The 24960-nt window shown below is 35.3% G+C and overlaps 6 protein-coding genes and 1 long non-coding RNA gene across 9 annotated transcripts; 3 read left to right on the top strand and 4 right to left on the bottom strand.

The window, feature by feature from the left end:
- Positions 1–3: 3 nt before the first annotated feature.
- Positions 4–7519, top strand: LOC103491286 (uncharacterized). 2 transcript variants are annotated; one of them, XM_008451167.3, is made up of 7 exons: positions 4–545; positions 1249–1490; positions 1567–1663; positions 6427–6610; positions 6710–6791; positions 6889–6958; positions 7072–7519. In XM_008451167.3, exons 1-7 carry the CDS (start codon positions 129–131, stop codon positions 7141–7143), a joined length of 1164 nt encoding a protein of 387 aa, XP_008449389.1. In that variant the 5' UTR covers positions 4–128; the 3' UTR covers positions 7144–7519. The 2 variants fall into 2 exon arrangements, 1 of the variants encoding a protein (XP_008449389.1); XR_538052.3 differs by lacking the exon at positions 7072–7519 and having other exon boundaries at positions 10–545; positions 6729–6791; positions 6889–6960.
- Positions 7520–9296: 1777 nt separating this feature from the next.
- On the top strand, positions 9297–10008 carry LOC103491288 (signaling peptide TAXIMIN 1). The gene is made up of 2 exons (XM_008451169.3): positions 9297–9573; positions 9695–10008. Exons 1-2 carry the CDS (start codon positions 9464–9466, stop codon positions 9816–9818), a joined length of 234 nt encoding a protein of 77 aa, XP_008449391.1. The 5' UTR covers positions 9297–9463; the 3' UTR covers positions 9819–10008.
- LOC103491287 (phospholipase A1-IIgamma) lies at positions 9926–11456 on the bottom strand. 2 transcript variants are annotated; one of them, XM_008451168.3, is made up of 2 exons: positions 10850–11456; positions 9926–10736 (listed from the first exon to the last, which is right to left on the bottom strand). In XM_008451168.3, exons 1-2 carry the CDS (start codon positions 11432–11434, stop codon positions 10125–10127), a joined length of 1197 nt encoding a protein of 398 aa, XP_008449390.2. In that variant the 5' UTR covers positions 11435–11456; the 3' UTR covers positions 9926–10124. The 2 variants fall into 2 exon arrangements, with proteins under 2 accessions (XP_008449390.2, XP_050941182.1); XM_051085225.1 differs by having other exon boundaries at positions 9926–10715; positions 10850–11434.
- Positions 11457–11465: 9 nt separating this feature from the next.
- On the top strand, positions 11466–15175 carry LOC103491289 (protein trichome birefringence-like 42). Its single transcript, XM_008451170.3, has 4 exons — positions 11466–12948; positions 13064–13238; positions 13320–13504; positions 14582–15175. The coding sequence occupies exons 1-4, from the start codon at positions 12530–12532 to the stop codon at positions 15060–15062; spliced, it is 1260 nt and encodes a 419-aa protein (XP_008449392.1). The 5' UTR covers positions 11466–12529; the 3' UTR covers positions 15063–15175.
- LOC127149497 (uncharacterized) lies at positions 14646–16807 on the bottom strand. The gene is made up of 3 exons (XR_007821160.1): positions 16676–16807; positions 16115–16568; positions 14646–14785 (listed from the first exon to the last, which is right to left on the bottom strand). It is a non-coding gene; the product is annotated as an uncharacterized LOC127149497 (long non-coding RNA).
- Positions 16808–18190: 1383 nt separating this feature from the next.
- LOC103491291 (UDP-glycosyltransferase 74E1-like) lies at positions 18191–20540 on the bottom strand. Its single transcript, XM_008451171.2, has 2 exons — positions 19783–20540; positions 18191–19129 (listed from the first exon to the last, which is right to left on the bottom strand). Exons 1-2 carry the CDS (start codon positions 20479–20481, stop codon positions 18365–18367), a joined length of 1464 nt encoding a protein of 487 aa, XP_008449393.1. The 5' UTR covers positions 20482–20540; the 3' UTR covers positions 18191–18364.
- A 2248-nt stretch (positions 20541–22788) lies between these two features.
- LOC103491292 (UDP-glycosyltransferase 74E2-like) lies at positions 22789–24783 on the bottom strand. The gene is made up of 2 exons (XM_008451172.3): positions 24114–24783; positions 22789–23737 (listed from the first exon to the last, which is right to left on the bottom strand). The coding sequence occupies exons 1-2, from the start codon at positions 24768–24770 to the stop codon at positions 22973–22975; spliced, it is 1422 nt and encodes a 473-aa protein (XP_008449394.1). The 5' UTR covers positions 24771–24783; the 3' UTR covers positions 22789–22972.
- Between the last annotated feature and the right edge of the window lie 177 nt (positions 24784–24960).

The following is a 24960-nucleotide window of genomic DNA, read 5'->3' as shown; positions in this document are numbered from 1 at the left end:
CCCCCTCCCCCCAAAATAAACCTTCAAAGTTGGTTTCTCCATCTCAATTTGGTATCTTTTCCTAAGGTGGCCATAGATATGAGCATGACCACAGAAATTTTGGCGCGGTCTAAATTGCTGAAGGAAGAATGATACAGCGTCTTCAACTCAAGGCTCTACATTTATGGCCTACTCTTCGTTCTTCTTCCTGTCTCCATTTCCATTCTCAAACCCTCAATGTAAATTCCTCTTCTTCTTCTCCTCAATACACGCCTTGGTCTGGTCTCAAAGCTTGGAAGCAGAGTCCCCTTAATGAGAATCGATTCTGGGGACCCAATGGACCAGAGCCTCTGGTTGAATCTTCATCAACTGGGGTTTTCTTTGATAGCCGAATCGAATCGGCTTCGTCGCTTGCGGAATTGGGTGCATTGGTTCTGTCTACCAGTGACCCTTTAACCAAATCCAGACTCTCTCATCTTGCTTACTCCAGATGGTCTCAGGAAAGTCTTCCCATTGGCGTTTTCGAAGCTCCTTCTCATCCTGCTCGACCTCCGTTGCCGAAATTGGTTAGATTTCTATTTTCCGGTGGATGTTTTTGTCTATAGAAAATGTTTGATTCAATTCTTCGAAGAAACTGCTATTTTGTTTGCTTGATGTTGAACTTGCTCGGGGTTATGAATTTGATTAGTTATTGTGATTAGACCACTAAGTAGAAATACTAATCACCTTCTTGAAATCTGCCGTGTAAATGTATTTCTCATAGTTTCACATTGATTGGATAAAGGGATCCTAATGGGTATAATAAAATAACGACAACTATCTCCACTGTATGAGACCAACATTACTTTTGCTTTTGGGATTGAAAAGTAAAGCAAAGCTATAAGGGTTTATGTCCATAGTGGACAGTATCATACCATGGAGATATGTGAAGGGTTAGCTGTCACTAACAATTTCATCATTTATTCGGAGAATTGTTTTCCATCTCTTCTTGCTTTTGAGTTATGGTATGTTGGAGTGAAAATACACAATTCAATTTTTAATTTTACACTTTTAAATATATTTTTCATACTATTAAAATTGATTTGGAATGATCTTGAGCATTTTTGAGTGATTTTGAAAATTAAAAATGTTATTTTAACTATTTTAAAATTACTCCGAGACATGCCATTAGTTGTTCAGATGAAGTTTTTGATTCTAAATGGTATAATTTTCTTTCATGGTGACGAATGAAAGAATATTTTATTAAGTTGTCTTTTAATCGTTTGTCAGGTCTCCCCAAAGGAAATTCCGGCTCCTAAAAACTCAGGATTGCCTCTGAATGCTTATATGTTACACAATCTTGCTCATGTTGAGCTTAATGCAATTGATTTGGCATGGGACACTGTTGTTCGATTTTCTCTCTTCAGCGATGTTCTTGGGGAGGGTTTTTTTGCTGACTTTGCTCATGTTGCTGATGATGAGAGTCGACATTTTATGTGGTGTTCACAGAGACTTGCTGAACTTGGTTTCAAGTGAGGAGATCATAAACCCTGGGTGTAATAGTTGATGTTCATTCGTTGTTACTCATCTTGATTTCGTTGCTACAAGATATGGAGATATGGCTGCTCATAATTTGCTTTGGAGGGAGTGTGAGAAATCATCCAACAATGTAGCTGCACGCTTGGCAGCAATACCGCTTGTCCAGGTAAACTTGTGTTCATGCTTGTGGTTAGTTATTTGTTTGTTTATACAATGCTTGAATTCCTTGAATTTTTCATTATTCTGCTTTTGATAATCTAGAATGCAATATGTGAAAGTGGAAGGTTTAAACAGTTATTAAGAGAATGAGATCTCCAAAATGTAGTGTAGTAAGTAATAGGCTGGTACTCTAGGCTCACTTCGCTTATTCAAGCTCCACCTCTTATGTTTTTGATTAGGCATGCCTTTTGGCCTTCGTCATAAGGAAATGGTATACTAATCAACTACTCCCCTCTCACTCAATTAGTTTTTGGGCTCAAGTTGAACTACAACATACCTTTACGGCTTTATCTTCTCCCTTAGTTGGTGTCTTATGAGTAAGTATGGTGGAAATATGGCTGATTACTTTTATCTTTGGTGAATGTACTTTGTAAACATTTGAAGAGTTCATTAGGGCATTTTTAGTTCGTGTAAGATCTTTCTTCTTGATGTAAGAGATTTCTTGACTTTTTCTTTTTGTAGATACCTGTTTAAGTTTAAACTAAGGCCCTTCTGTCTTGACACTACAGAGCTATATTGTGGGGATTATGACTAGATAGGAGAAGTAAGATTTCTAACTGGTGAAGAACCAGTGGATAACCAAGAAAAAAACAGCCTAAAAATCCTTTGCTCAGATGGTAGGTGACCAAACGAAATCAGAAACTAATCGTGTTGTTGGTGAAGTTTAGCCTACTTAGAGAACCCATGGGAGAGCCTAAGTGAGCTTAGAAAAAGTTTGGTGGATCCATGAGGTGAGCTTAATGGAGCTCAAAGAAGCCAAGAGAGATTTCAGTGGTTGAGCTATAGAGCGAGGCTTAGAAGAACCTAGGAGATAGCTTAGAGGAGTCAGGATAGAACCCATAAGTCGAGCTATAGTTGAGGATCTCAGAGCTCACTTTATAAAGGAGAGCTGAGGAGCTTAAAGGTCGCTCTATAATGGAACTGAAGAGCTCAAAGACTGACCTATAAAGGAGAGTTGAGGAGCTCATAGGTTGAGTTGAAGTTGAAGAGCTCAAAGATCGACCTATAAAGGAGAGCTAAGGAGCTCATTGGTCAAGCTAGAGTTGAGGAGCTCAGAGGCCGCCTTATAAAAGTAGAGCTGAGAAGCTTAGAGGCTGACCTATAGAGGAAAGTTGAAAGTTGAGGAGCTCATGAGTCGAGCTATAGTTGAAGAGCTTAAAAGTCAAGCTGTAGAGGAGGGCTCAAAGGTTGAGCTAAGATACTCATAGGTCGAGCTATAGACAATAGACATTTCATAAATGTGACATTTAATATTTGAATGGGTGGTGCACATTAAAGCACCTAGCTAGATAGTGTAATCGCCCAAAGAGTATTAACTCAGCTGTTCCAAACTTTCAAGAGGTGCGGTTATGTGCTCAGTTGGCTGTTACATTTTGTTATCTGTATAAACAACCAAGACATTAGTCGAAGGTACGCCGAAAAATACCCTACTATTTCTTATTCTCTAATCACTCACAAACCCAATATTGGCTTGAACATTAGAGTGTGTGTGGCTAGACACCATATCGGTGCTTAATCTCTTTTGTCTTGCAGACTCTTGAACGATCTTCCCTGTTAATAAAATTTTACCATTGGTGCGATCTTTGGCATCAACAATTGATGTTGTCTGTGGGAATGATTTTTTTTGTGCCTACTACTGAGAATCTAAGTCTTTACTATGAGTAACGTGACGAATCACCAAAACTTAGCAAAAGACGTCGGCGATGAACCTTGTTACGTTCACCACTTGAAAGGACACTTGTACGAGATCATAATGACATGTTAATAGAAATTTGTCAGCTGACGGAGAAACCTATTAATGACTATGCCTATGCTGCTCTAGTGGACAAGGTGAAAGAATTGGACCAAGGTCTAAATAAGATCTTGGAGCTACTCAGACATCCAAGCCTCATCATAAATTTACCACTTTTGTTATTTGAGATCGGGGTTTACCACTTTTGTTATTTGAGATCGGGGTATACCACTTTTGTTATTTGAGATCGGGGTAAAGGAAAGACTCTGGTAGATGAAGAGGTCAGAGAATCTCAAAATAGAGGATCAAGACTGGTGGAGAGATTCAAGAAGAGGATACATGTCTCAAAAGGGCAGTTTGTTACCAAATTACTCCGGACACAACTACAAAATTTCCCTGAACTTCTTCAAGAGAAATCTTGAGGAAAGGATTGCGATCTTAGAAGCCTCGTTCAAAACTCTAGGAAAACAAGTTCAAAAGGAAAGTGACTCGAGTGGCAATGACTCGGTGTTGCTACACGGCGTCATCAAGGCAAACATAAGCACGCTGCTAGATGATCTCTTTTCACTAAAGCATGAGATCACTCAGCTGAGGGTTGCAATTAAAGTCCAAACTCAAGTTTTGGTGAAACAAACTTTGACAATGTAATCCATGGATTGAGAGAATGGTTAAGTCAGGTTTCTCAAGCACCGTCCTAAATACGAAACTCAAGTATTGGATGCATGTTATGAGTTCAATAGAGATCACCATCCTAAGTGAACCTGTTTGGGGGCAGATCATTGTATATCAATAGTACTCTTTACCCGATGTAGAAATTGACAAAGGAGTATGTCACCTTAGCAGCCAAGGTGAAGGGACTAGACCAAAGCTCGAGTGAAATCCTGGAGCCACTTAAGTGTTTGAACCCACTAGAGGCATCAACAATTGGGATAAGAAATTTGATGAACAGGGATAAAACATTATTGGGTAAAAGCAATATGGAAATAAAAAAGGGATAAACTCAGAAAAAGAATGGAAATTTGCGGATATAGAGTGGGCTATTGCCAATGTAATCACATGACTATATTCTATGATTATGATCGCCAAAGCTTGGAGAGATCAAAGCAATGTATGTCAATCCCATTCCTTGTTGAGGAAGCTTTCTCTTGAATTTGAAAGTTGGAATGCACAGAAGCATGAAAAGGTAGAGGTAATTTCAACTTTCCAAGTTATCAAGGTAATTTCAAATTTTTTTGATTTGTCCCTGCTGAAGTAGCCATCGAGCATTCAAAATATGGGAGATTTATTATTCACTGCAGCTGCAAGTTGCGGTGACTCAATGATTGAGATTGCTGCTTGAAAGAGTACAAAAAATTCAACTCTTTTAGATGAAGCTATGGGAACTGAAAGAATGCATAAAAATTTTCCATTCAATGTTGCTTTGAGATTGGGATATTTAGGAGAGAGAAAGTTTGAGGAGTATAAAGACGAAGATCAATAGCCGGCGTGGAGGAAAGGGAGGGAGGTGAAGGGACAGGATTACTAGAAGAATTGGCTTTTGAAAATACTATGGAAGAGGAACTGTCAAATTCAAACCAAAAGAAAGTGGAACGGGTGGATGCTAATGTCATCAAAGCATGGCTGAAAGTTGAAGAGTTGGTTACCTTAAATGATATCATGGAAAGCAGTGGAAGAAAATTGACAAACAGGCTGGAATAAAAGCAGAAGGGTGTTTTGGGAGAAACAAACGGTTGTAAAGATTTGAAAGACTTAACTGAGATGAACGTTAGTAAAAAGAGTCAGATGAAAGAATGGGAACGGCTTTTATGGGTTTTTAATTTCTAAGTTTGCTTTGGTTGGATGGTTGTCTCCCATTGGGTCGATGAATGGATGATGGAGGGTTTGTACGGGGGCAACTTTTGTGGAAAAGGAAAAAAAGGAAAAAGTTTGTGGAGTTGTGCAAGAGCATCTCTGAAATAAAAGAAATGGTATGGTGTTCGATTATAAGTTTAGCTCTTTTGATTATTTTTGGGCTCTTGTAAATAAATGGTGGTGTACAAACTACACAAAGTTATTTTGTAATTACGGCTTTTTCATGATTATTAACAACTGGAAGGCACTTGTTGATTTGTTTTTTGTTGGGGGTCCTCAACCCCTCGCCCTTTGGCTGTTTTCAACTTGCTGATTTATATATATTAATTTCTCTATTTCTTAACCAAAAAAAAAACTCTAAATTTATATCTATTCAATCAATTATTTTTTAAAAATCTTGAATTTTTGTACCTATTAAACAAAAAATTATAAGTTTAAGGATCTATTAGGCACAAAATTAAAACTTCATGGAATTGTTAGACACAAAATTAAAAATTCGGAGATTTATTAGATAAAACTGAAAGTTTAGGGACCTACTAAACAGTTTTTTAAAATTCAAAGATCAAATAGATACAAATTTCATTTAACCTTTTATGTATACATTCGCTGTTGGAGTGGTAGAATCTTTATTGGAAGACTATGACTACGTGTATTCTCCCAGAACGATTGTTGTTTTGATGCCTGACACATCTTTTGGTTAACCTGAACTTTTCATTGATATGATGAAATTACAAAAGAGGTAAATCTGATCAAATGGATTGAAAAAGAAAAAATTTCTCTTGGTCATTGATGTTGCTTTGAGGGAAAATATTGATTAATGATACAAGTGGAGTGGGTTACAGGAAATGAGCAGATTTTGGAGTATAGTTCCACTACCAAGCGTTTCTAAAAGAGCTTGGAAACTTCGTTGTTTATTTAATTTAATTTTTTTAATACAACAACCGTAAGGTGGGAATCAAACCTCCAAGCGCTATGGAGGAAGACCATGCAAATTACCATTTTTTTGTCTAGAAACTTGTATTTATTTTTTTTGTCTATTTCAATAAATTGTATATTATATCGTTCTGGTTGCTATCACTTTTCTTGTATGAAAGACATATATGTATTTAATATCGCATATTCTATAGGAGGCTAGGGGACTTGATGCTGGGCCTCGACTAGTGAAGAAATTAGTTGGCTTCGGGGATCATAGAACATCTGATATTGTAGCTAAAATTGCTGATGAAGAAGTTGCACATGTAGCTGTGGGTGTCTACTGGTTTGTCCTAGTCTGTCAGAAAATGGAACGTGCTCCATGCTCAACTTTTAAAGGTTTATATCCGTCATCACTTCGATCTGTACTATTCATTAAAATGATTCAAGTCCTAGAACTTGCATGACTGGATAACATCTTTGGTGGCACTAACGCAGAGTTGTTAAAAGAATACAGTGTGGAACTGAAAGGGCCTTTTAATTATTCAGCTCGAGATGAAGCTGGCCTTCCACGTGATTGGTATGAAAACTTCCCATCTAGTTTACAGTCCAATTTTTCTTTACCCAACTTTTCTGCAGCTTTTATGAACCATTATACTACTGCTCACACTTTATAGGTATGACATATCAAACACGAATGTACAGGATGAGTCGAGTGGAGACACTAAAAATGAACAGCTATCAGTGGTACATAGTCATTAATCTAAATTCTTGTAACATGCCTGTAATTGTGTGAACCATGTATAGGTGTTTTTTTTTTTTGTTTCATTAGTGAAATTTTGGTATCACTGTTATTTCAGGTTTACGATAGGCTTGCTTCTGTAATATCCATGGAGTGTAAGAACTCCAGTTTGCATGGGCCTTCAGAATGAGATGTGTTATTCACCATCATCCTGTGTTTTTGTAACGTGCTTTGTGGACCTGAGATTATGTTTAATGATTCTGGTGCACAGTTTTGTATGGTTAGTATCCTGTTTTATCTCAGCTTCAAGATTAAGAGCATGATTTCGTCCCCAGACTAATGTAGAACTGCTTGACGATCTCTAGATCCGTCCTTTTAAGGAGTATAGTCGTGCATAGTTGGTGTTTCTGTTTTATCTTAGTCATCAAGAATTCAAGATCAACGACACACATTGGTCTCTCTACTAATGTTGAACTGCCTGAGGTGTCTTTAAATCATCCCATAATCAGAAAGTTTTGATACGAAAGATATGAAAAAAAGCACAACTTAGAAACTCTTTTGATTCAGTTTCATGGAATTGAAATAATCTATTTGCCCTGTGGATGATAGTCTTGGTAATGAAGTTGATTTGGTTCGATGCTTTTTAGTGTGAGATGAATTATCGACTTTTGAAATGATAATTTGGTATATCACCTACCAAGCTATCCTCATTTTGAAACTTCAAAACTTAGACTATTTTCTCCAAACCGTCCTGTTTGACCTAGGGATAAATAAAGGACGTTAAGTTTGATAAAAGAGCTTAGAGAGATGCGCTCAATCTATGGTAGCCACTTATTTAAGATTTAATATCTCATGTATTTTTTTGACACCCAGATGCAAGGTCAAGGAGGTTGTCCTATAAGATTAATCGAGAAATACATACGTTTATCAATTTTTCGAGAAGACGATGTGCTGTCCTAACAAGAAAAAATCTATTTTGATTTGTGACCCTAAGTTTTGTTATTGCACGCAGTTTTGGAAATTTCTCTCGAATAAAGTTTGTCGGTTCTTATGATTTGAAATGCAATGGGCCATACAAAGGTATGGCCTTTTCTGTGTTTGGTGCAACAGAAACTTTCTCCCACATTTATTCCCTTTTTCTACATAAGACAGCTTAGAAATCTGGGATTTTGCATAAATATTAATTTGAACCAAATTTATGTAATATTTAAAATAAAATGTCTTTTACCAATATATTTGAAGAAAAAGATTTGAATTTTGGATCTCAAGTGAAAGAACTAGGTAAGTTAGAAGCCTATCAAATATCAAATTAAGATTAAATAATTTATTAGGTCCTTTTGAAAATTAATCAAATAGAATATATTTTAAAGTTCTACTAGTCCTACAATTTAACCTAGATTAATATATTCAAAGAGAGAAAAATGGAACCAACAAGATCAATGGTTAATGGGGTTAGTTTCCATAAATTATTTAAATTTTGGGTTGCACCAATCTACAAGATATTGTAATTAATTCATTCTGACTCTTATTCTTCAAAGCAAAAACTTGTCCAAGTGTTCTTAAAATTCCAAGTGTACGAATCATGTTTGCTTTTCTTACTCAAATCAACGGAGTAATCCAAAACACATTATAAAACTAATATAAATCACTAAATCAATATCAATATCTGTCATTTGCTTGCGTGACCCAAATTATTGAGCTGAAATTAGAGTTCTGTCATTTTGCTTATTTTCATATTTAGTTGAAATTAACAAAAAAATAAATAAAAAAAGAAAGCATGGTAGACACACGTAAATTGGCAACTCACTCTTACTACTCTAAATCTCCTCTCTCATTTATTCTCTCGTTCTTGCTCTCCTCTCTCTCTCTCTCTCAAGTGTGCATCTGCCAATAGAGTGGTCGACCTCGACCTCGACCTTTTTCTCTATATAGGAAGTAAAGATGCTCAAGCATTCAATCTTGCATCGACATTGTACAAGGAGATCCACGTGGTCTTGTATTTTTTCCATGAAAAAAAAGAGAGAATATTAGATAAATATAACATAAGTAAAAGGATAAATTCATAAGTAAAAGGATTTTATTTATTTATTTCTATACAATTAACTCCAAGTTTTTAATTCTCAAAAAGAGTTTTATGTCCATGATTCAAGTTTCCAACCCCCTGTGTACTTAATTCTAAGTTCTAACCACTCTGTATTATTGACATTGAGATGTTTGATTTGGGAAATACAAAACTTTTATTTTATAATGAAATTTTTATTGGAAAAGCAAACCTTTCCGTCGTCATCTAAGACTTACTTTGTTCAAAAGTCAATTATACTCTGCTATCTCTACACTTTTTGGTCCAAACTCCAAAACCCATTCATTTAAAATATATATATAAACAACACAAAGAATCGCATTCACAAAACAAAACCCATCTGTTACACATTCTTCTTGATTTCTCAGCATCTTTTTTCTTCTTTCAGCAAAGGGATTCATTCATTCGATCAGGGCAAAACTCAGAAGATATGTGTTGTGGAGATGGCGATTGTAGGCCTCTCGGCTTCTTGCTTGGCTTGCCTTTTGCTTTCGTTTCTCTTCTCCTTTCCATTATCGGCGTAATTATATGGATTGTGGGGTAAATTTCTCGAAACCCATTTCAATTTTAGCTTCTGGGTATTTCTGATTTGGTTTTTTTATTTCTTTTTAATTTGTTTCCTTTCCATTTATCTCTGTTTCCTGTGGTTTTTTGGGTGCAGATTGACGCTTACTTGCATATGTCCTTGTTGTTTGTGCTTAACGGTGATAGTGGAGCTTGCTTTGGAGCTGATCAAAGCCCCATTTCATGTCATGGAGTGGTTCACCTCTCAGATTCCTTGTTGATTGTTCATATTTATCAAAGAGGAAAGTGGGAGAAGCATTATATTGTGTAATTAGATTACCTTGTTTGTGTGAGATTTGCATTGGATATGAATATGGAGCTCTGTGTGTTCTTTGCTTCAATGAAATAGCCTTCCATTGATTGTTTATTTCATCAATAATCAATATAGAATTGAGGTTCACTTTTACAATATTTCTGGAATTCAAATTTTATTCTCTAGAAATTGTTTTATGATTTGTGAGGCTACTACGATAGAAATTCTATGTAAATTATTGTGCTTTTAAGGGTGAAAATGACAGGAGCAGTTCTTAAGGCTCTTCCTCTTCTGTCTCGTGATCATCCAGCTTCCAAAAGCCATCAGCATCTTGTACCATTCCTTTGTTTTGAGCACACCACCATGAGCCAGGCACTAAATACTCTTCCTTGAGAGCATTCAAAGCTTTGTTCACACGTGCTATGTCTCTTTTCACTTCTAACATGAATCCACCTTCATTTCCCTGTGTTCCTGCTACCCCATGTAGATAAGCCTCCAAAGAATGCCAGCTCTTGAAACCTCCGGGACTCTTCAAGTATTCTGACTTTCGTGTGTCAATTATCAGCTCCTCTCCAACTTTCGCATAGCCCGTCAGTGGGTAATCCGGTACTATGTCGGCCTTGTTTCGTGTTCGCAGCAGATGAAGCTCATTCATGGAGTTAAAAGTCTTTCTGAAGTTGCGATCTCCTACATGTGGACAGCCAAACAAGAAGGCTGTAACAGGGCAGGGTTTCTGAGGTTGCTTTTTCCCCTTATTGATCCGATTTGCAATAATGTCTGTTGCATTCAAGGTTCCAAGGGCAGCACCTAAACTATGTCCTGTTATAGTTATGCTGATATCTTCATCTTGAAATTCTTCTAGTAGCTTCTCAATTTCAGATAGAACCTGATCATTTAGATGATAGAATATAGTTAGTGATATATATATATATATATATATATATATATATATATATATATATATATATATACATGAAACTGAAGGTATTAAAAACTCACTTGCTGTCTTGCACTGTTTATGTTAAACGGCGATCGAGCATCTTGAGAAGTGTAAATGGAAAGCCAGCCTTTATGAACTTTAGAATCATTAGCTGCTCCAAATAGTTTGTCGGCAGGAACAAGAGGAAATTCAAAGTCATTAACCCATTCCAATGCTTGTACTGTTCCTCTCCAAGCAATTACAATGTCCCTTCTTCCCAGTGCAGCCTTTCCCTCATCCGTCGCCACTGCAATGTACCCTATCCAATTGGACTCTTTGTTCCAAGCTTCCCTTGATAGAGACCTTAATAAAAACGCTTCTGAAACTTCAATCCCTGATGTTGCATAGAGGAATTTAGTGATATTATACTTGTAGGGGTTGGCAATAGATAAACCAACTCTGGAGAAGAGGTTCTTCCTTGAAAAATGGCTGTCGCCAGCAAATTTTGACAACCTATTCGAGTTGAAACTGTCATATGTTGCCTGTGCCATATCTCCATAGTGAAGAATGTATTGTCGAAGATCAACGTCCAAAGGGTCTAAGAGGCTCTTCCAGTTATCCTCGCCACTGAGCAACCTCCATCTAGTAGCTATGTTACCTATCATTTTCTCAGACGTGCCAACTCCCTCCGGTTGTAAATGTGTTCCTATTCTCTGTTCTTTCAAGTATATAATGCAACAAATTATGGCAAAAAACGTGTCTGGGGTAGGTAACAAAAAAGTAAGGCACCAAAAACGCCATGTTTTCAGATCATCATTTTCATCCATTATTAGTAGGTGGCTAGCATTGTTAGAATTAGATTGGTGATTGAATCTCCATGCTCTCACCCGAAACTTACATCTGCACATGATCCCTAAAATTAGCTAAACAACATTAATAAACTTACTATAATTGTTTATACATCAAAGATATTTAGATACTCTCTTTAAAATCATAGATTTGCTTACGAATTCTTGAACGATACCCAAAACTCAACCTAGTTAAAATATCCGGTGCACTTGTTGATCTTTCATGTTCACTTTTGTTTTTGAGCATTTCTTGAGTCTCTGAATTTGAGCAATAGTCTCTTTCCATTTCATCAATGAAACGTTAGTCTCCATTTTTAAAAAAATACCCGAAACTCTCAAGCCAAAATGATAAAGGTTGAAAAGATGAATAACCCCTTTCACCTGTTTCTTATAAGAAAGTCAAGGCTAATGTATAGCAGGGTTAGTTGAAAACTTGACATACAAGGCTGAAGAAGCAAGTAGTAAACCATGCCTTTAAAGACAACTGTTTAAGTTTGTTGTATCTAACTATGCACCAACCACATCGGAGAGTGGAGTTGAGGAGATAAGCTTTACCTAAATCTTGTGCTATTTGCTGGTGTTCGAGCAATTATTGTTCAAGTGGTTTTAGTCAACCACTCTGTTACTACTTTCTCTAAAACTCTCACAGATAATGTGCTTTTCTTGTTTGATATTGACATAATCTCAGTCACCTAAGTATTTAAAAAGCCATTATCAATACCTTTGGCTTCAAATATTACATGTTTTTAGGCATCTAAAAGTGATCGCCCATCAATATTTCGTAAGTGGGATGCAAATTCTCAGAGTATTCAAGCATTTTTGACCAAAACTTTTCCACTTCTTACAAACTTGTTGTGCCTACTATAATTGCCCCAACTTCTTATTGCTTGTGGGAAGTAGAGGTAACAAGCGATGGACAATAGCTTTTCCATTAATCAGAGATGGAAACTTTGCACATTTACATGCCTCACAAGTATCATTATCCTGGTGTTCTTGCTTGGTCAAGACCATGAGGCCCTGAACTTTTTAACTCTTCAAAGCTCGACCTCATCCGTGTCATCTTCCTTCAGTCTTGTGGACTATTATGTTGCAGCTAGCATTCAGTTGCAGCCCAATGATAGTTCACTTCGTCTCAGTGAGTATGATAAGAATGAGAAGAAAAGCTGCAACATTTTTGATGGAAAATGGGTTTATGATCGCAAGGCAAGTCCTCTCTATGATCAAACTAAGTGTCCATTTCTTAGTGACCAAGTTAGCTGTCGAAGGAACGGCCGGCGAGATTTTGGCTATGAGAAGTTGAACTGGGAAGTCACTGGGTGCAAGGTGCCCAGGTGAGATTAAAGATCAGCTCTTCACTTCAATTTCTCTTCTACTTCCATTTCATTCTTGTGGAATTAAAGTTGATTAATACTATAAACTTAATCGTTTGAATTATGAACTTTGAAGGTTTGATAGCAAAAATATGTTAGAGAAGCTCAGAGGAAAGAGAGTGATCATAGTTGGGGACTCACTTAACAGAAACCAATGGGAATCTCTTGCTTGTCTTCTCTATTCTGCTTTACCTCCTTCTCAGGTTTATGTTGATGTAAAAAGTGGCAGCTACAAGATCTTCAGAGCAAAGGTAGTTAGCTAAGCTTTTTCATGTCACATTTTCAGATACTATATTGTGAGTTTGAAGTGACAGTGCCTATGATAACCTTAGGAATACAATTGTTCTGTGGAATTTTTCTGGAGTCCGTTTCTCGTCGAACTAAAAGTCGACAAGGCAAGTGGTGCTAGAATATTGGAGCTTGACAAACTCTCAGCTATGTCAAAGAAATGGTATGGTGCAAATATCATGGTGTTCAATACTGGTCATTGGTGGGTGCATCAGGGAAAGCTGCAAGCGTAAGTACTTGTAAAACTTTTGCTAAATTATTTTAAAAAAAAAAAAAATGTCTCCTCAAAACTTTGTATTTTACGTTAAAAAAAATAATTCTGAACTTTCAAAAGCTTTAAAAATGTTTTTCTTTACTCTGCTAGTTTTAGATAGAAATTGTTAAAGTTACGTTTAAAAAATACTCTAACTTTGAAATATTTAAAACATACCAATAAACTTAAAAAGAATACATCTACGGTTAATCTATGAATAGAAACCGTTAACAGTTCTTTAAAAAATAACTCTAAATTAAATAAAAATGTTCGAAATTATTATTATCAATGATAAATTTTGTTTGAAGTTTATGGAGTTAAAAAAAAAGATTTAAAAACAAATCATACATCCCTCATTTTTTTTAAGAAAAAACGGATACTCATTTTTCTTCTATTTTTCCAATTCTTAAAATTACAAAAGAAAAACATTAAAAAAAACGAAAAAAAATTGAGTTAAAACATAAAATCTCACGAAATTTGGAAACTCAAAATCTCCCTTTTAACACATATCAAAATAATAGAAAGGTAAATTTAAAAAATATATTTGACTAGTAATTCAAATTCTACTATAGCACAACTTTATTAACACATTTAAGTCCTAAAATTTCTTAGTGCTTCCATTATTCCCTTCTTGTCATGGCTCATATACCTAAGTCATGAACTGTGCAATTTTATTTATTTATTTAGAGATAGAAGAATATCAAACATTTAACAAAAGTGGGAGAAAGAGAGTATTGAATAAGAGGAAGAGGAGGAAGAGAAGGAAGAGAGAAAACAATGGAGTAAGACGTTATAAATTGTTTTTGTTCATACAATACTAAGAGTATTTTTAACATTTCTTAAAATCTTTTTTTTATGTCTAAGGATATTTTTGAATTCTTTTAAAATTCAAGAATATTCTTGACAGGAAATACACAGTTTAGAGGTATTTTAGTCTAAAACTATATAATTCAATCTGTTTAAGCAATCAAAGCCAAATGCTTCTGATATAGAAGAAGATTTCATTTCATCTTTGAGAAACCAAATGATTAACTTAAGAGACAAATTTTGCAGATGGGACTACTTTCGTTATGATGGGAAGATGATAAAAACAATGGAGATGGAGTTAGCACTTGAGGCAGCCATGAAAACCTGGTCAAATTGGATTGATCAGAATGTGGACACAAATAAAACAGCAGTTTTCTTTCGAAGTATATCACCAGAACACAAGGGGAAGCAATGGTGCTACAACGAAACCGAACCCTTCTCCGACGAGTCCTACCAAAAGATATTCCCTGAGTCATTAACTGAAGTATTTGAGAGAACAATGAAGAGGATGAAAACCCCAGTGAAGTATTTGAACATAACAAAACTATCCCAGTATAGAAGAGATGCACATCCATCAATTTATGCAAAAAAGCAAGGAAAACTTTGGGTAGCAATGAATCAGAGAAAAGAAGAGATCATTGCTGATTGCAGCCATTGGTGTTTGCCTGGTTTGCCTGATACTTGGAACAGGCTCTTGTATGCTACTATTGTTTCAGACTCCTACTAATAATTCTCGACCAGTTTCGCATACTTAGGTATCGGGAACATAATAGATATTCATACAGCTCCCAAACACTTTTAAGATATATAATTGATAAGCGATTTGACATATCTATTTCAGATAGGTTGAACCCTTTTTAAAAACAAAGAAAAGCATACACAAAATACTAAGCAGCCTCTTTCGAAAACTCACTACCCCATCCCTATAGTGAATGAAAATTTTAAAAATAAAATATCGAACTTCCGAATCATTTAATCCTCATCTTCATGCCAATGGCCCTACAAAGTCACCCAAAAAATAACCCACTTGAATATCTTCAACAATTCAATGAAATTCTTGTTTTATCTTCGTACTTCTCTGAGTTCTTCTCTATGTAATTTTCTTCTTTTTGATCTATAGCGAACCATCAACTTTTTCTATTATATTTCATCCATAGTGTTTTTTGTATTGTACTTAGTATCTTTATGTAACATTCTTAGATTCGTTTTAGCAAGAACATATCATCAAAATATATATATATCATAGTTTTTAGGAATTGACCTAATGTAATATCGTATCATATCTGTGTTTGTACTTGATGGAGTTGAACCAAACTTCTAAACCATTTCCAAAACGTACGTAAGACAGTTTATCTTTTAATAATTCTAGAGCATATTTTGGTTGACCATAGAAAAAACGTTTGTTTGAAAAAAAGTCATTTTTGTTCAAATTTTTTGATAAAATCAATTTAAAGCAAACTTTAAAAGTATTTCAAAAACTATTGTGTTGAAAATTCCTCAATTTGTATTCCAAAATGATCACATGAAAAATTGAACCAGAACGCATATGTGTTGTTATGCTACATGTTCAGTACTTTGATCTCATGGTCGAATGAACTTCACCTTCTCCGCCATGATTTAGTTATGAATTTTTCTACCATGTGTTCCCACATGGTAATTTCCCCAGGTTCCTGATTGTATGTCCATTGTCGTACCTTATCTCTAAAAGAAAACAGGAACAAAGACAGACACATCCCCTCCATTGTGATACTGGGGGTCATGAATGTTTGTGTTGCATACCTCCATGAAGCCTTTCAAGTGAGCTTATGAGTCTTCATCGGTAGCTTCTCCAAACTACCTTCCAGCTTGCAACATCTGCAGCATCATTGGCTTTATCTCAAATCTAGTTCCATCAACATCTAGACGCATGATATATACCCGGTGAAAAATCATACAAATTTGATGACACATACTCCCTGATCAGCCTGTTGCGATCATGCACTAGAAGAATCGAATTTGCATTTGCATTTAAGTTGGCATTAGAATCATTGCCTACATTCTGCGGTTGTTGATTGTTTCGATCTACCATGTTTTCGTTTCTTTCTCTTCACATCCGGTTGTTTCAAGCCATTCGCGAAAAGTTCTCTCGATCTCAGACTCGATATAGAAACTTATTTGGCTGGGTGTTGTCGTTCATATTATGTTAGCAAGAGACTAAAGGAACTCTGCTACACACCTGTAATCGAGATGGTACCTACAAGAGTGAAAAATAACCAAACCAATATTCAGTTATATCAAGAAAAATCATCGACAACGAGGCCAAAAACTTGTTGTACGATAATCATAATCATAAGCACTCACAAAGATAACTCTATTCTCTTGTATCTACACATTGATCTACGTTATAGGAGCTGAAATCTATCACTACGACAAGTTTCCTTTTTGTTAACCCCAAGTATAAAGCTAACATAAAGTTTTCTCGGTAAGGACCAGAGTAGAACACTAGGATATTTGTTTTAGATTTCAATTGCGAAGGGAAAGGTTATGGTTTACTCTTAGAAGTGCCAATTAGTAAAGAAAATAGTTGGAAAGTTGTTTGAGAAAACGTAGATGTAACGAGCAAGATGTAAATGAAGTAGTAAAATCAATTGTATGAAAATGGGTTGGGAAATACGAATATCATCACTCTTCCACAATTTAACCTTGGTGTCTTGATTCTTGTTTTACTCTCACATGAAGAACTCACATCTCTCGAGGATTAGCCACAATATTGATCATATCTCTACCATGCATGCTTGAGAGGATGGAAAACTACTGAAGAAACCTTTTATTTCTAAAAGCAGTTTACTAGAGCGTTGAGTAAAAAGCTAAGATGGATGCCATTATCTCAAGTGTTAACCCCTTCTCAATTGTTTAAGTTGGTAAAAAAACAAACAAAGTTAAGATTTTCCCTTTTACTAAACAAGAAGAATCATACTCCAAGATCGGATTTTTTAGAGTGACCAACATTATTTCCCAACACACAAAGGGTCGACACAATGAAGCTAAGAACCAAGTTGGTTAAGTATGGAGACCGTCAAACAGGGTTGACCCATGAAGCCAAGTATTAATCTCAAGTATGAAGGTCAAACCCATAGGTTAGACCATAAAACCAAGAATTAAGTTTGTAAAGTGTGGAGACCGACCTCATAGAAGCAGTCATGAAGCCATAAGTTAATTTTGGCCAAGTGTGAAAACCGACACATGGTGTCGTCCATGAAGTGAAAGTTAAGTTGGCCAAGTGTGAAGACTAATAGATAGGGTTATCCATGAAGTCATTAGTTAATTAATTTGACTAATTATAGGAGATCAACCCCATAAGATCAACCATGAAGTTGTTATTCTATTTTGGCCAAGTGTGGAGACCAACCCCATAGTTAATTTGACCAAATATAGAGACCGAACAATTGGGTCAGCTATGAAAAGTCATTTAGCTAATTTGACTAAGTATGGAGATCTCCATACTTAGTCAAATTAGTCTAGACTAGCTCAAATGGTTGACCATAAAGCTATAATTTTATTTTGGCTAAATATGGAGACCGGCTAATAGGATTATTTGCCTCATTTAACCAAGTATGAAGATTGACCACGACCATGAAGCCATATCAACCTATGGAGTGAGCTTTGATAGGTTTTCAAATTTGTTATTTGATTTTGATGGTATACATTTCCATTAAATTAATTATGTTTTGTAAAATCGAATATTTGTTTGGGTAAAGCCAAAACTCTCCTTATAACTCGAAACTATACCTATTAACAATAATAAAAAAATCAAATTTAAATTTGGTTTATATAAAAAATGGATAAATAATTCAAAAGTTCTGAAAAAACTACAAATAAAGGTAATCAATCAACTTATAATATATTGCATTTATAATATTACAAGATATGAGTTTTTATAATAACCCATATTAGAAACAGAATAATGCAAATAAAAGCTTAACATAAATAATAACAAAATTAGTGTTACTAAATCTGATACATAACACACTTTCACAGAAATGATGGAAATTAATTAGTTTTGTTCAAAAGTTGTTGTACAAAGTGCATAATGTTTGCATGAGAGGTTCCCCCATCATCCATAGCTTCTTTTGCCAATTCCCTCCACTTCCTCAAGTTCTTTCTAATTTCTTCACCAACTTCTCCTTCTTCATCCATAACTTCATTCACACATAACTCTATCTCTTCTCTTCTACAGATTCCATTATCTTCCTCCATTAATCTCACCCTCTTCCCAATCTTCCACACATCCTCCACATACTTAGCATTCGTTGGCTGGTCCGACCACTGCGCCATCGTCACCAACGGCACTCCCAAACTCAACGCTTCGAGGGTCGAGTTCCACCCACAGTGCGTAACGAAACATCCAATGGATTTATGAGCCAAAACTTGGAGCTGAGAGCACCAGTTTACGACCAACCCTTTCTGATCACCTGCTGTGTCCTCATGATCCTCAACAAAATTGTGAGGAAGCTTATGGATCTCGGATTCTCTAACAACCCATAAGAAGTATTTGTTGGTTAGTTTAAGGGCACATGCTAATTCTTCCATTTGCTCCTTCTCCAATTCAGTGGCACTTCCAAATGAGACGTAAATTACAGATTTGTTGTGCTTAGAATCAAGCCATTTCATTGTCAAATCTTTATTTTTGTTTGGTTCAAACAAGCTAACCCCATAATCTTTGTCGTTTTCTAGACGTCCATCTAAGTACATTGAAGGAACCATTGGTCCAATGTTCTTCATTATTGCAAACTCCCCTTTCATCCACTTCACCTCCTGATTATCACAAATTCAAATATATTTAGTTTCCTCTATTTTGTTACAATAACTTCAGTACCATTTGTTATTTTTAAATTACATCTATTTCCTTTTTATTTCTTTACAATGTGGTTTCTACTTTTCGTCGTTTCAATCTTCTATTTCTTACTCAAAACTTTAGAAAATAGAAACAAGTTTTTAAAACGCTTGTTTTCAAATATAACAAATTCAACCAAAATATTTACAAAATATACCGATTAGATTTTTGCAATTCATTTTTAAAAACTATTATATCATTTTTATTGAATAAAATATTTGTTTTGTCATCCGTGTAGACGTTTCTTAAAATATTATTTAAGTTAATTGGAGTAAAATTTGATGAATAGTAAAATGGGTTATTTAAGATTTATTTATTCAAAGAAAGTGAAAATTGTAGCAAAAAAAAACTTTCCTTTAATTTGTTTTTAGAATAATACTTAATAATCCAAGTGTTTGTTAAAGAAATGCATTGGAAGAAAACCAACATAAAATGAAATTTTAAAGCAAAAGGCTATCTTTAGTGAATAGGGAGAGACCTCAAGCTAACTAAAAATCTTTATGAAAAGAGAGCATAAAGGGTTGAGTTATAGTAAATTCAATTATATTAATATATATTTAACATTGACAATTACCTCTGGTTCCAAGCTATCGAAAGTGTTGGTGAAAATCCAATCAACTTCATCCAAACGTTCAAATTGATCGGATAAGAAACTAAGCATATGAGGATACTTGACACGATTGGAGACGAAAGAGGGGAAGTCAGAGGGGCAAAGAGGAGGGAGGCCATCCAAAGAAATGGAGCATTGTTTCAAAGGAACACTAAGCCATCCTTTATGAACATTACAATATATAGCATTAACAGCGCAAGATTGAGTGAAGAACGCAGCACTAGAAATTCCAAATTGTTTGAGAATGTCAAGAACCCCTGGCATGACGGCATCATAAACAACACAAGCAATATTTGGGTTAGAAGTAAGAAGATGAGTCAAATGGGAGCGAATAGCGGCATGGCGGCGCTCCCAAAAAGCATGTAGAGGCTCGGGGTGATCGAGTCCTTGATAAGGCAAAAGAGGAATGTGGTGAATAGTGAGTGAAGGAGTGAGTGTTTGATATTGAGTTAGTGTAGAATGGTTATTGTTGGAGGAGTTGTTTGTTAAAATGAGTGGAAGGGTTATTTTGAGGGATGGGTGATGGGCAAGAAGATGCTTGGCAAATTGGAGGAGTGGGTTTATGTGGCCTTGAGCAGGACATGGAATCACTATTACTTCAACTTCTTCATCTTCCTCTAATTTACTCAAATCTTTTCTTTCTTCTTCCACACTTCTTCCCATTTTACAATATTTTTCTCTCTTCTATATGTGTTTGTGCGTTTGGGATTTGTAGATTGTTTGGGTGGCTGTGGCTATCATTAATATATATCATTAGACTCTCTTTTTTTGTAAGCATATATGTGAGCTAAGCCAATACGTCATGCAACTTAACATTAATTGGACTTCTAGTGGATATATTATATATTTTTAAAACAATCAATCTTGATCTGTAGTTTTGTTATGTGAAGATAACCTTCTTTTTTTTTTTTTTTTTTTTTTGTCTTTTATGTGATACTATTACTGATTGCCCTAACTTTTTCATGGGCTTATTCCACTTGAAGCCCGCCCATTCCTTTTTTTAGGTTAAGTTTTTCTTTATGAATTTTTACTACAGCAACTAGTGAGGGAAAAATAGAAAAAAAAAGAAAAAGAATATCTTGTAGTTCTGCTCTTTGGTCATTTGGGTATTGATCCGTAGCTGAAATTTTAACGATATTCTTGGCATGAGGGTCTTCATTCTGAACGGTGGAATTTCGTTTGGAGCTATCTACGGTTAGATTTTAATAGATAGTTGGCTATCATATATTTTGAGATCTTTTTATATTTTTCTTCATTGTTATTGTCGTTTGTTGTTGGGATTATTATTCTCGAGATAATAGTTGCCTATAGTTTTGACTAGAGAGAACTTTGTTGTACCCATTAAAGGTTATAGTGGAGATTTTAACTTCGGTCCGTGGTTTTTTATTCCTCACATTGAGGGGCTTTTACATGTTAAATTTGTTGTGTCAATACTATTATTGTTGTTGATTAGTATTCCAAAAGGTTCACACAAGAGTGAGATAATTGATCTAAGTTAAAAAATATTTATCCCTTAAAGCCAAGTTGGTTAATTAATTGGGATTTAATTGAAATTGTATGGATACTAGTTCAGCTAAGATGGTTATCCTTAATTGGTCAAATTATCAAGTATGTAAAAGAAAAATAGAAGACATATTGTATGTAAATGACTTGCACCTTCCGATTTTTTTTTTATGAGAAGCATCGATAGAGAATAGGAATTCTGTAGTTTTTTCTGATGAGAAGCCTGACGACAAAATTGATCGATAGAGAATGGGACTTCTGTCATACGAAAATGTGTGGGTTTATGAGGCTATATATGGATAGAAGATAATTTTCTAAACCATATTTGTGAAGAAACTCATGCACAAACTATGTGTTCTTAAAACTGTTAATAATAAAACGTTTTTGATTAAACAGATGATGGAGTTAAAGTATCAAGATGGAGCGTCGATGTTAGATCACTTGAATACATTGCAAGGTATTTTGAATCACTTATCTAGGATGAATATCAAGTTTGAGGATGAGATACATGGGTTATCGGTTCTTGGTACATTGCCAGAATCGTGCACTACACAAGAAAATATGCATTTCCAGATGCATAACACGGACGTCGGGATAAGTGATCTTCTCCTGACGCCGTATTTGCTCTATCGAAAAATGTTGACAATCTCGATGCGACATAAAGCGACATCGATATAAGGTAATTTAATAAAAAAAATTACAAACTTCTCCCAAAAGACGTCGGGAGAAGTTTATAAAATTTTAAATATATTTAACTTGGTTGGTTAAGAATTAAGTTGGTTAAGTATGGAGACCGTCCTGTAGGATCAATCATGAAGCCAAGTATGAAGATCAACCCATAGGTTAGTCATAAAACCAATAATTAAGTTTGTAATGTGTGGAGACTAACTCATAGGAGCGGTCATGAAGCCATTAGTTAATTTTGGCCAAGTGTGAAAACCGACCCATAGAGTCGTCCATGAAGTCATTAGTTAATTAATTTAGTTAATTATAGGAGACTAAGCCAATAAGGTCAACCATGAAGTCATTATTTTATTTTAGCCAAGTGTGGAGACCAACCCTGCAGTTAATTTGGCAAAATATAGAGACTAACCAATTGGGACGACTATGAAGTCATTAGTTAATTTGATTAAGTATGGAGACTAGTTCAATCGGTCGACCATAAAGCTATAATTTTATTTTGGCTAAATATGGAGATCAACTAGTAGGATTATTTGCCTCAGTTTAATTTAATTAAGTATGAAGATCGACACGACCATGAAGCCATTGATCTATGGAGTTAGCTTTGATAGGTTTTCAAATTTGTTCTTTGATTTTGATGGTATACATTCTCATTGAATTAATTATGTCCATTAAATCGAATGTTAGTTTGGGCAAAGCCAAACCTCTGTTGTAGAAGAACTTGAAACTATACCTATTAACAATAATAAGAAAACCAAATTTAAAATTGGTCTTTTTTTATATAAAAAATGATTAAGTGATTCAAAAGTTCTTGAAATGTTACAAATAAGGTAATCAATCAACTTATAATTTATGGCATTTATAATATTACCAGATGAAACCGAACTGTAATAGAAGTTTAACATACATAATAACAAAATTAGTGTCATTAAATCTGATACGTAACACACTTTCACAGAAATGATGGAAATTAATTAGTTTTGTACAAAAGTTGTTGTACAAAGTGCATAATGTTTGCATGAGAGGTTCCCCCATCATCCATAGCTTCTTTTGCCAATTCCCTCCACTTCCTCAAGTTCTTTCTAATTTCTTCACTAACTTCTCCTTCTTCATCCATAACTTCATTCACACATAACTCTATCTCTTCTCTTCTACAGATTCCATTATCTTCCTCCATTAATCTCACCCTCTTCCCAATCTTCCACACATCCTCCACATACTTAGCATTCGTTGGCTGGTCCGACCACTGCGCCATCGTCACCAACGGCACTCCCAAACTCAACGCTTCGAGGGTCGAGTTCCACCCACAGTGCGTAACGAAACATCCAATGGATTTATGAGCCAAAACTTGAAGCTGAGAGCACCAGTTTACGACCAACCCTTTCTGATCACCTGCTGTGTCCTCATGATCCTCAACGAAATTGTGAGGAAGCTTATGGATCTCGGATTCTCTAACAACCCATAAGAAGTATTTGTTGGTTAGTTTAAGGGCACATGCTAATTCTTCCATTTGCTCCTTCTCCAATTCAACAGCACTTCCAAATGAGACGTAAATTACGGATTTGTTGTGCTTAGAATCAAGCCATTTCATTGTCGAATCTTTATTATTATTTGATTCAAACAAGCTAACCCCATAATCTTTGTCGTTTTCTAGACGTCCATCTAAGTACATTGAAGGAACCATTGGTCCAATGTTCTTCATTATTGCAATCTCCCCTTCCATCCACTTCACCTCCTGATCACAAATACAAATATATATATATATATAGGCACTCTATTTTGTTAGAATAACTTCAAGGTACCATTTGTTATTTTTAAATTAAATCTATTTTCTTTTATTCCTTTACAATTGGCTTACCATTTTTCATCATTTCAATATGGGTTTAGATTTTGTTTATTTGAGGAATACATAAACATATATACGTGTTTTTTTTCATCCATAAAAATTTTACCCCAAAACATTTGAGAGTGTTGTTTTGGAATAGAAAAAAAAGTCAAATTTGGATATATTTTATAATATAGCAAAAAAAAAAAAAAAAGAATTGAAATGAAGATTTAAATATATGAATAAAAAATGATAGGTGACAATATGTAGAAACTTGGGATGTTACCTTTGGTTCTAAGCTATCAAATGTGTTGGCAAAGATCCAATGGGCATCATTCAATGCTACAAATTGGTTAGCTAAGAAGCTAAGAATAGCTGGGTACTTGTGTTGCTCAGAAACAAAAGAAGGCAGATCTGAAGAGCAAAGAACCGGAAGCCCATCCAAACAAATCAAACCCTCCTTTAATGCATCACTACTAAGCCATCCTTTGTGAAAGTTGTAATAAATAGCATTAACAGCAGAAGATTGAGTGAAAAACGCAGCACTCAAAACACCAAACTGTTTGGCAATGTCAAGAACCCATGGCATGATAGAATCATAAACAAGGCAAGCAATTGGATTACCATCGTCTCGATGACGAGTAAGAAGTTGAGTCAAATGCAAGCGAATGGAAGCCTGACGACGCTCTGAAAAAGAGTGGAGGGTCTCGGGATCTGTGCCTTGGTATGGAAAGAGAGATACATTTTGAATAGTGAGATTAGGGAGGTCATGAAGGGAGGAAGAGTTGGTTAAAATGGTAGGTATTGTAACTTTGAGTCCTTCATGATGGAGGTGTTTGGCAAATTGGAGGAGTGGGTTTATGTGGCCTTGGGTTGGATATGGAATCACCACAACATGAACTTCATTTCCATTCTCTTTTCTCTCTTCAAAGTTGCTTCCCATCTTTACACTAAGACACTCTCTCTAGATGTGTTTGTTTTGGAGTTGGAGACCCTTTTTAAAAGTATAGCAATGAGCTAAGACAATACATCACTTGAAAGTGACCAAACATTTTATAATCATATTGATATTGCTATATTACTTTCATTCCCAACGTTCGTCACTTTTTTTATATTTTAGAATAAGGTTATAT

Source organism: Cucumis melo, chromosome 5, assembly GCF_025177605.1.
Source record: "Cucumis melo cultivar AY chromosome 5, USDA_Cmelo_AY_1.0, whole genome shotgun sequence".
In the NCBI taxonomy this organism is placed as follows: domain Eukaryota; kingdom Viridiplantae; phylum Streptophyta; class Magnoliopsida; order Cucurbitales; family Cucurbitaceae; genus Cucumis; species Cucumis melo.
This window is presented reverse-complemented; position numbering and strand designations above follow the sequence as displayed.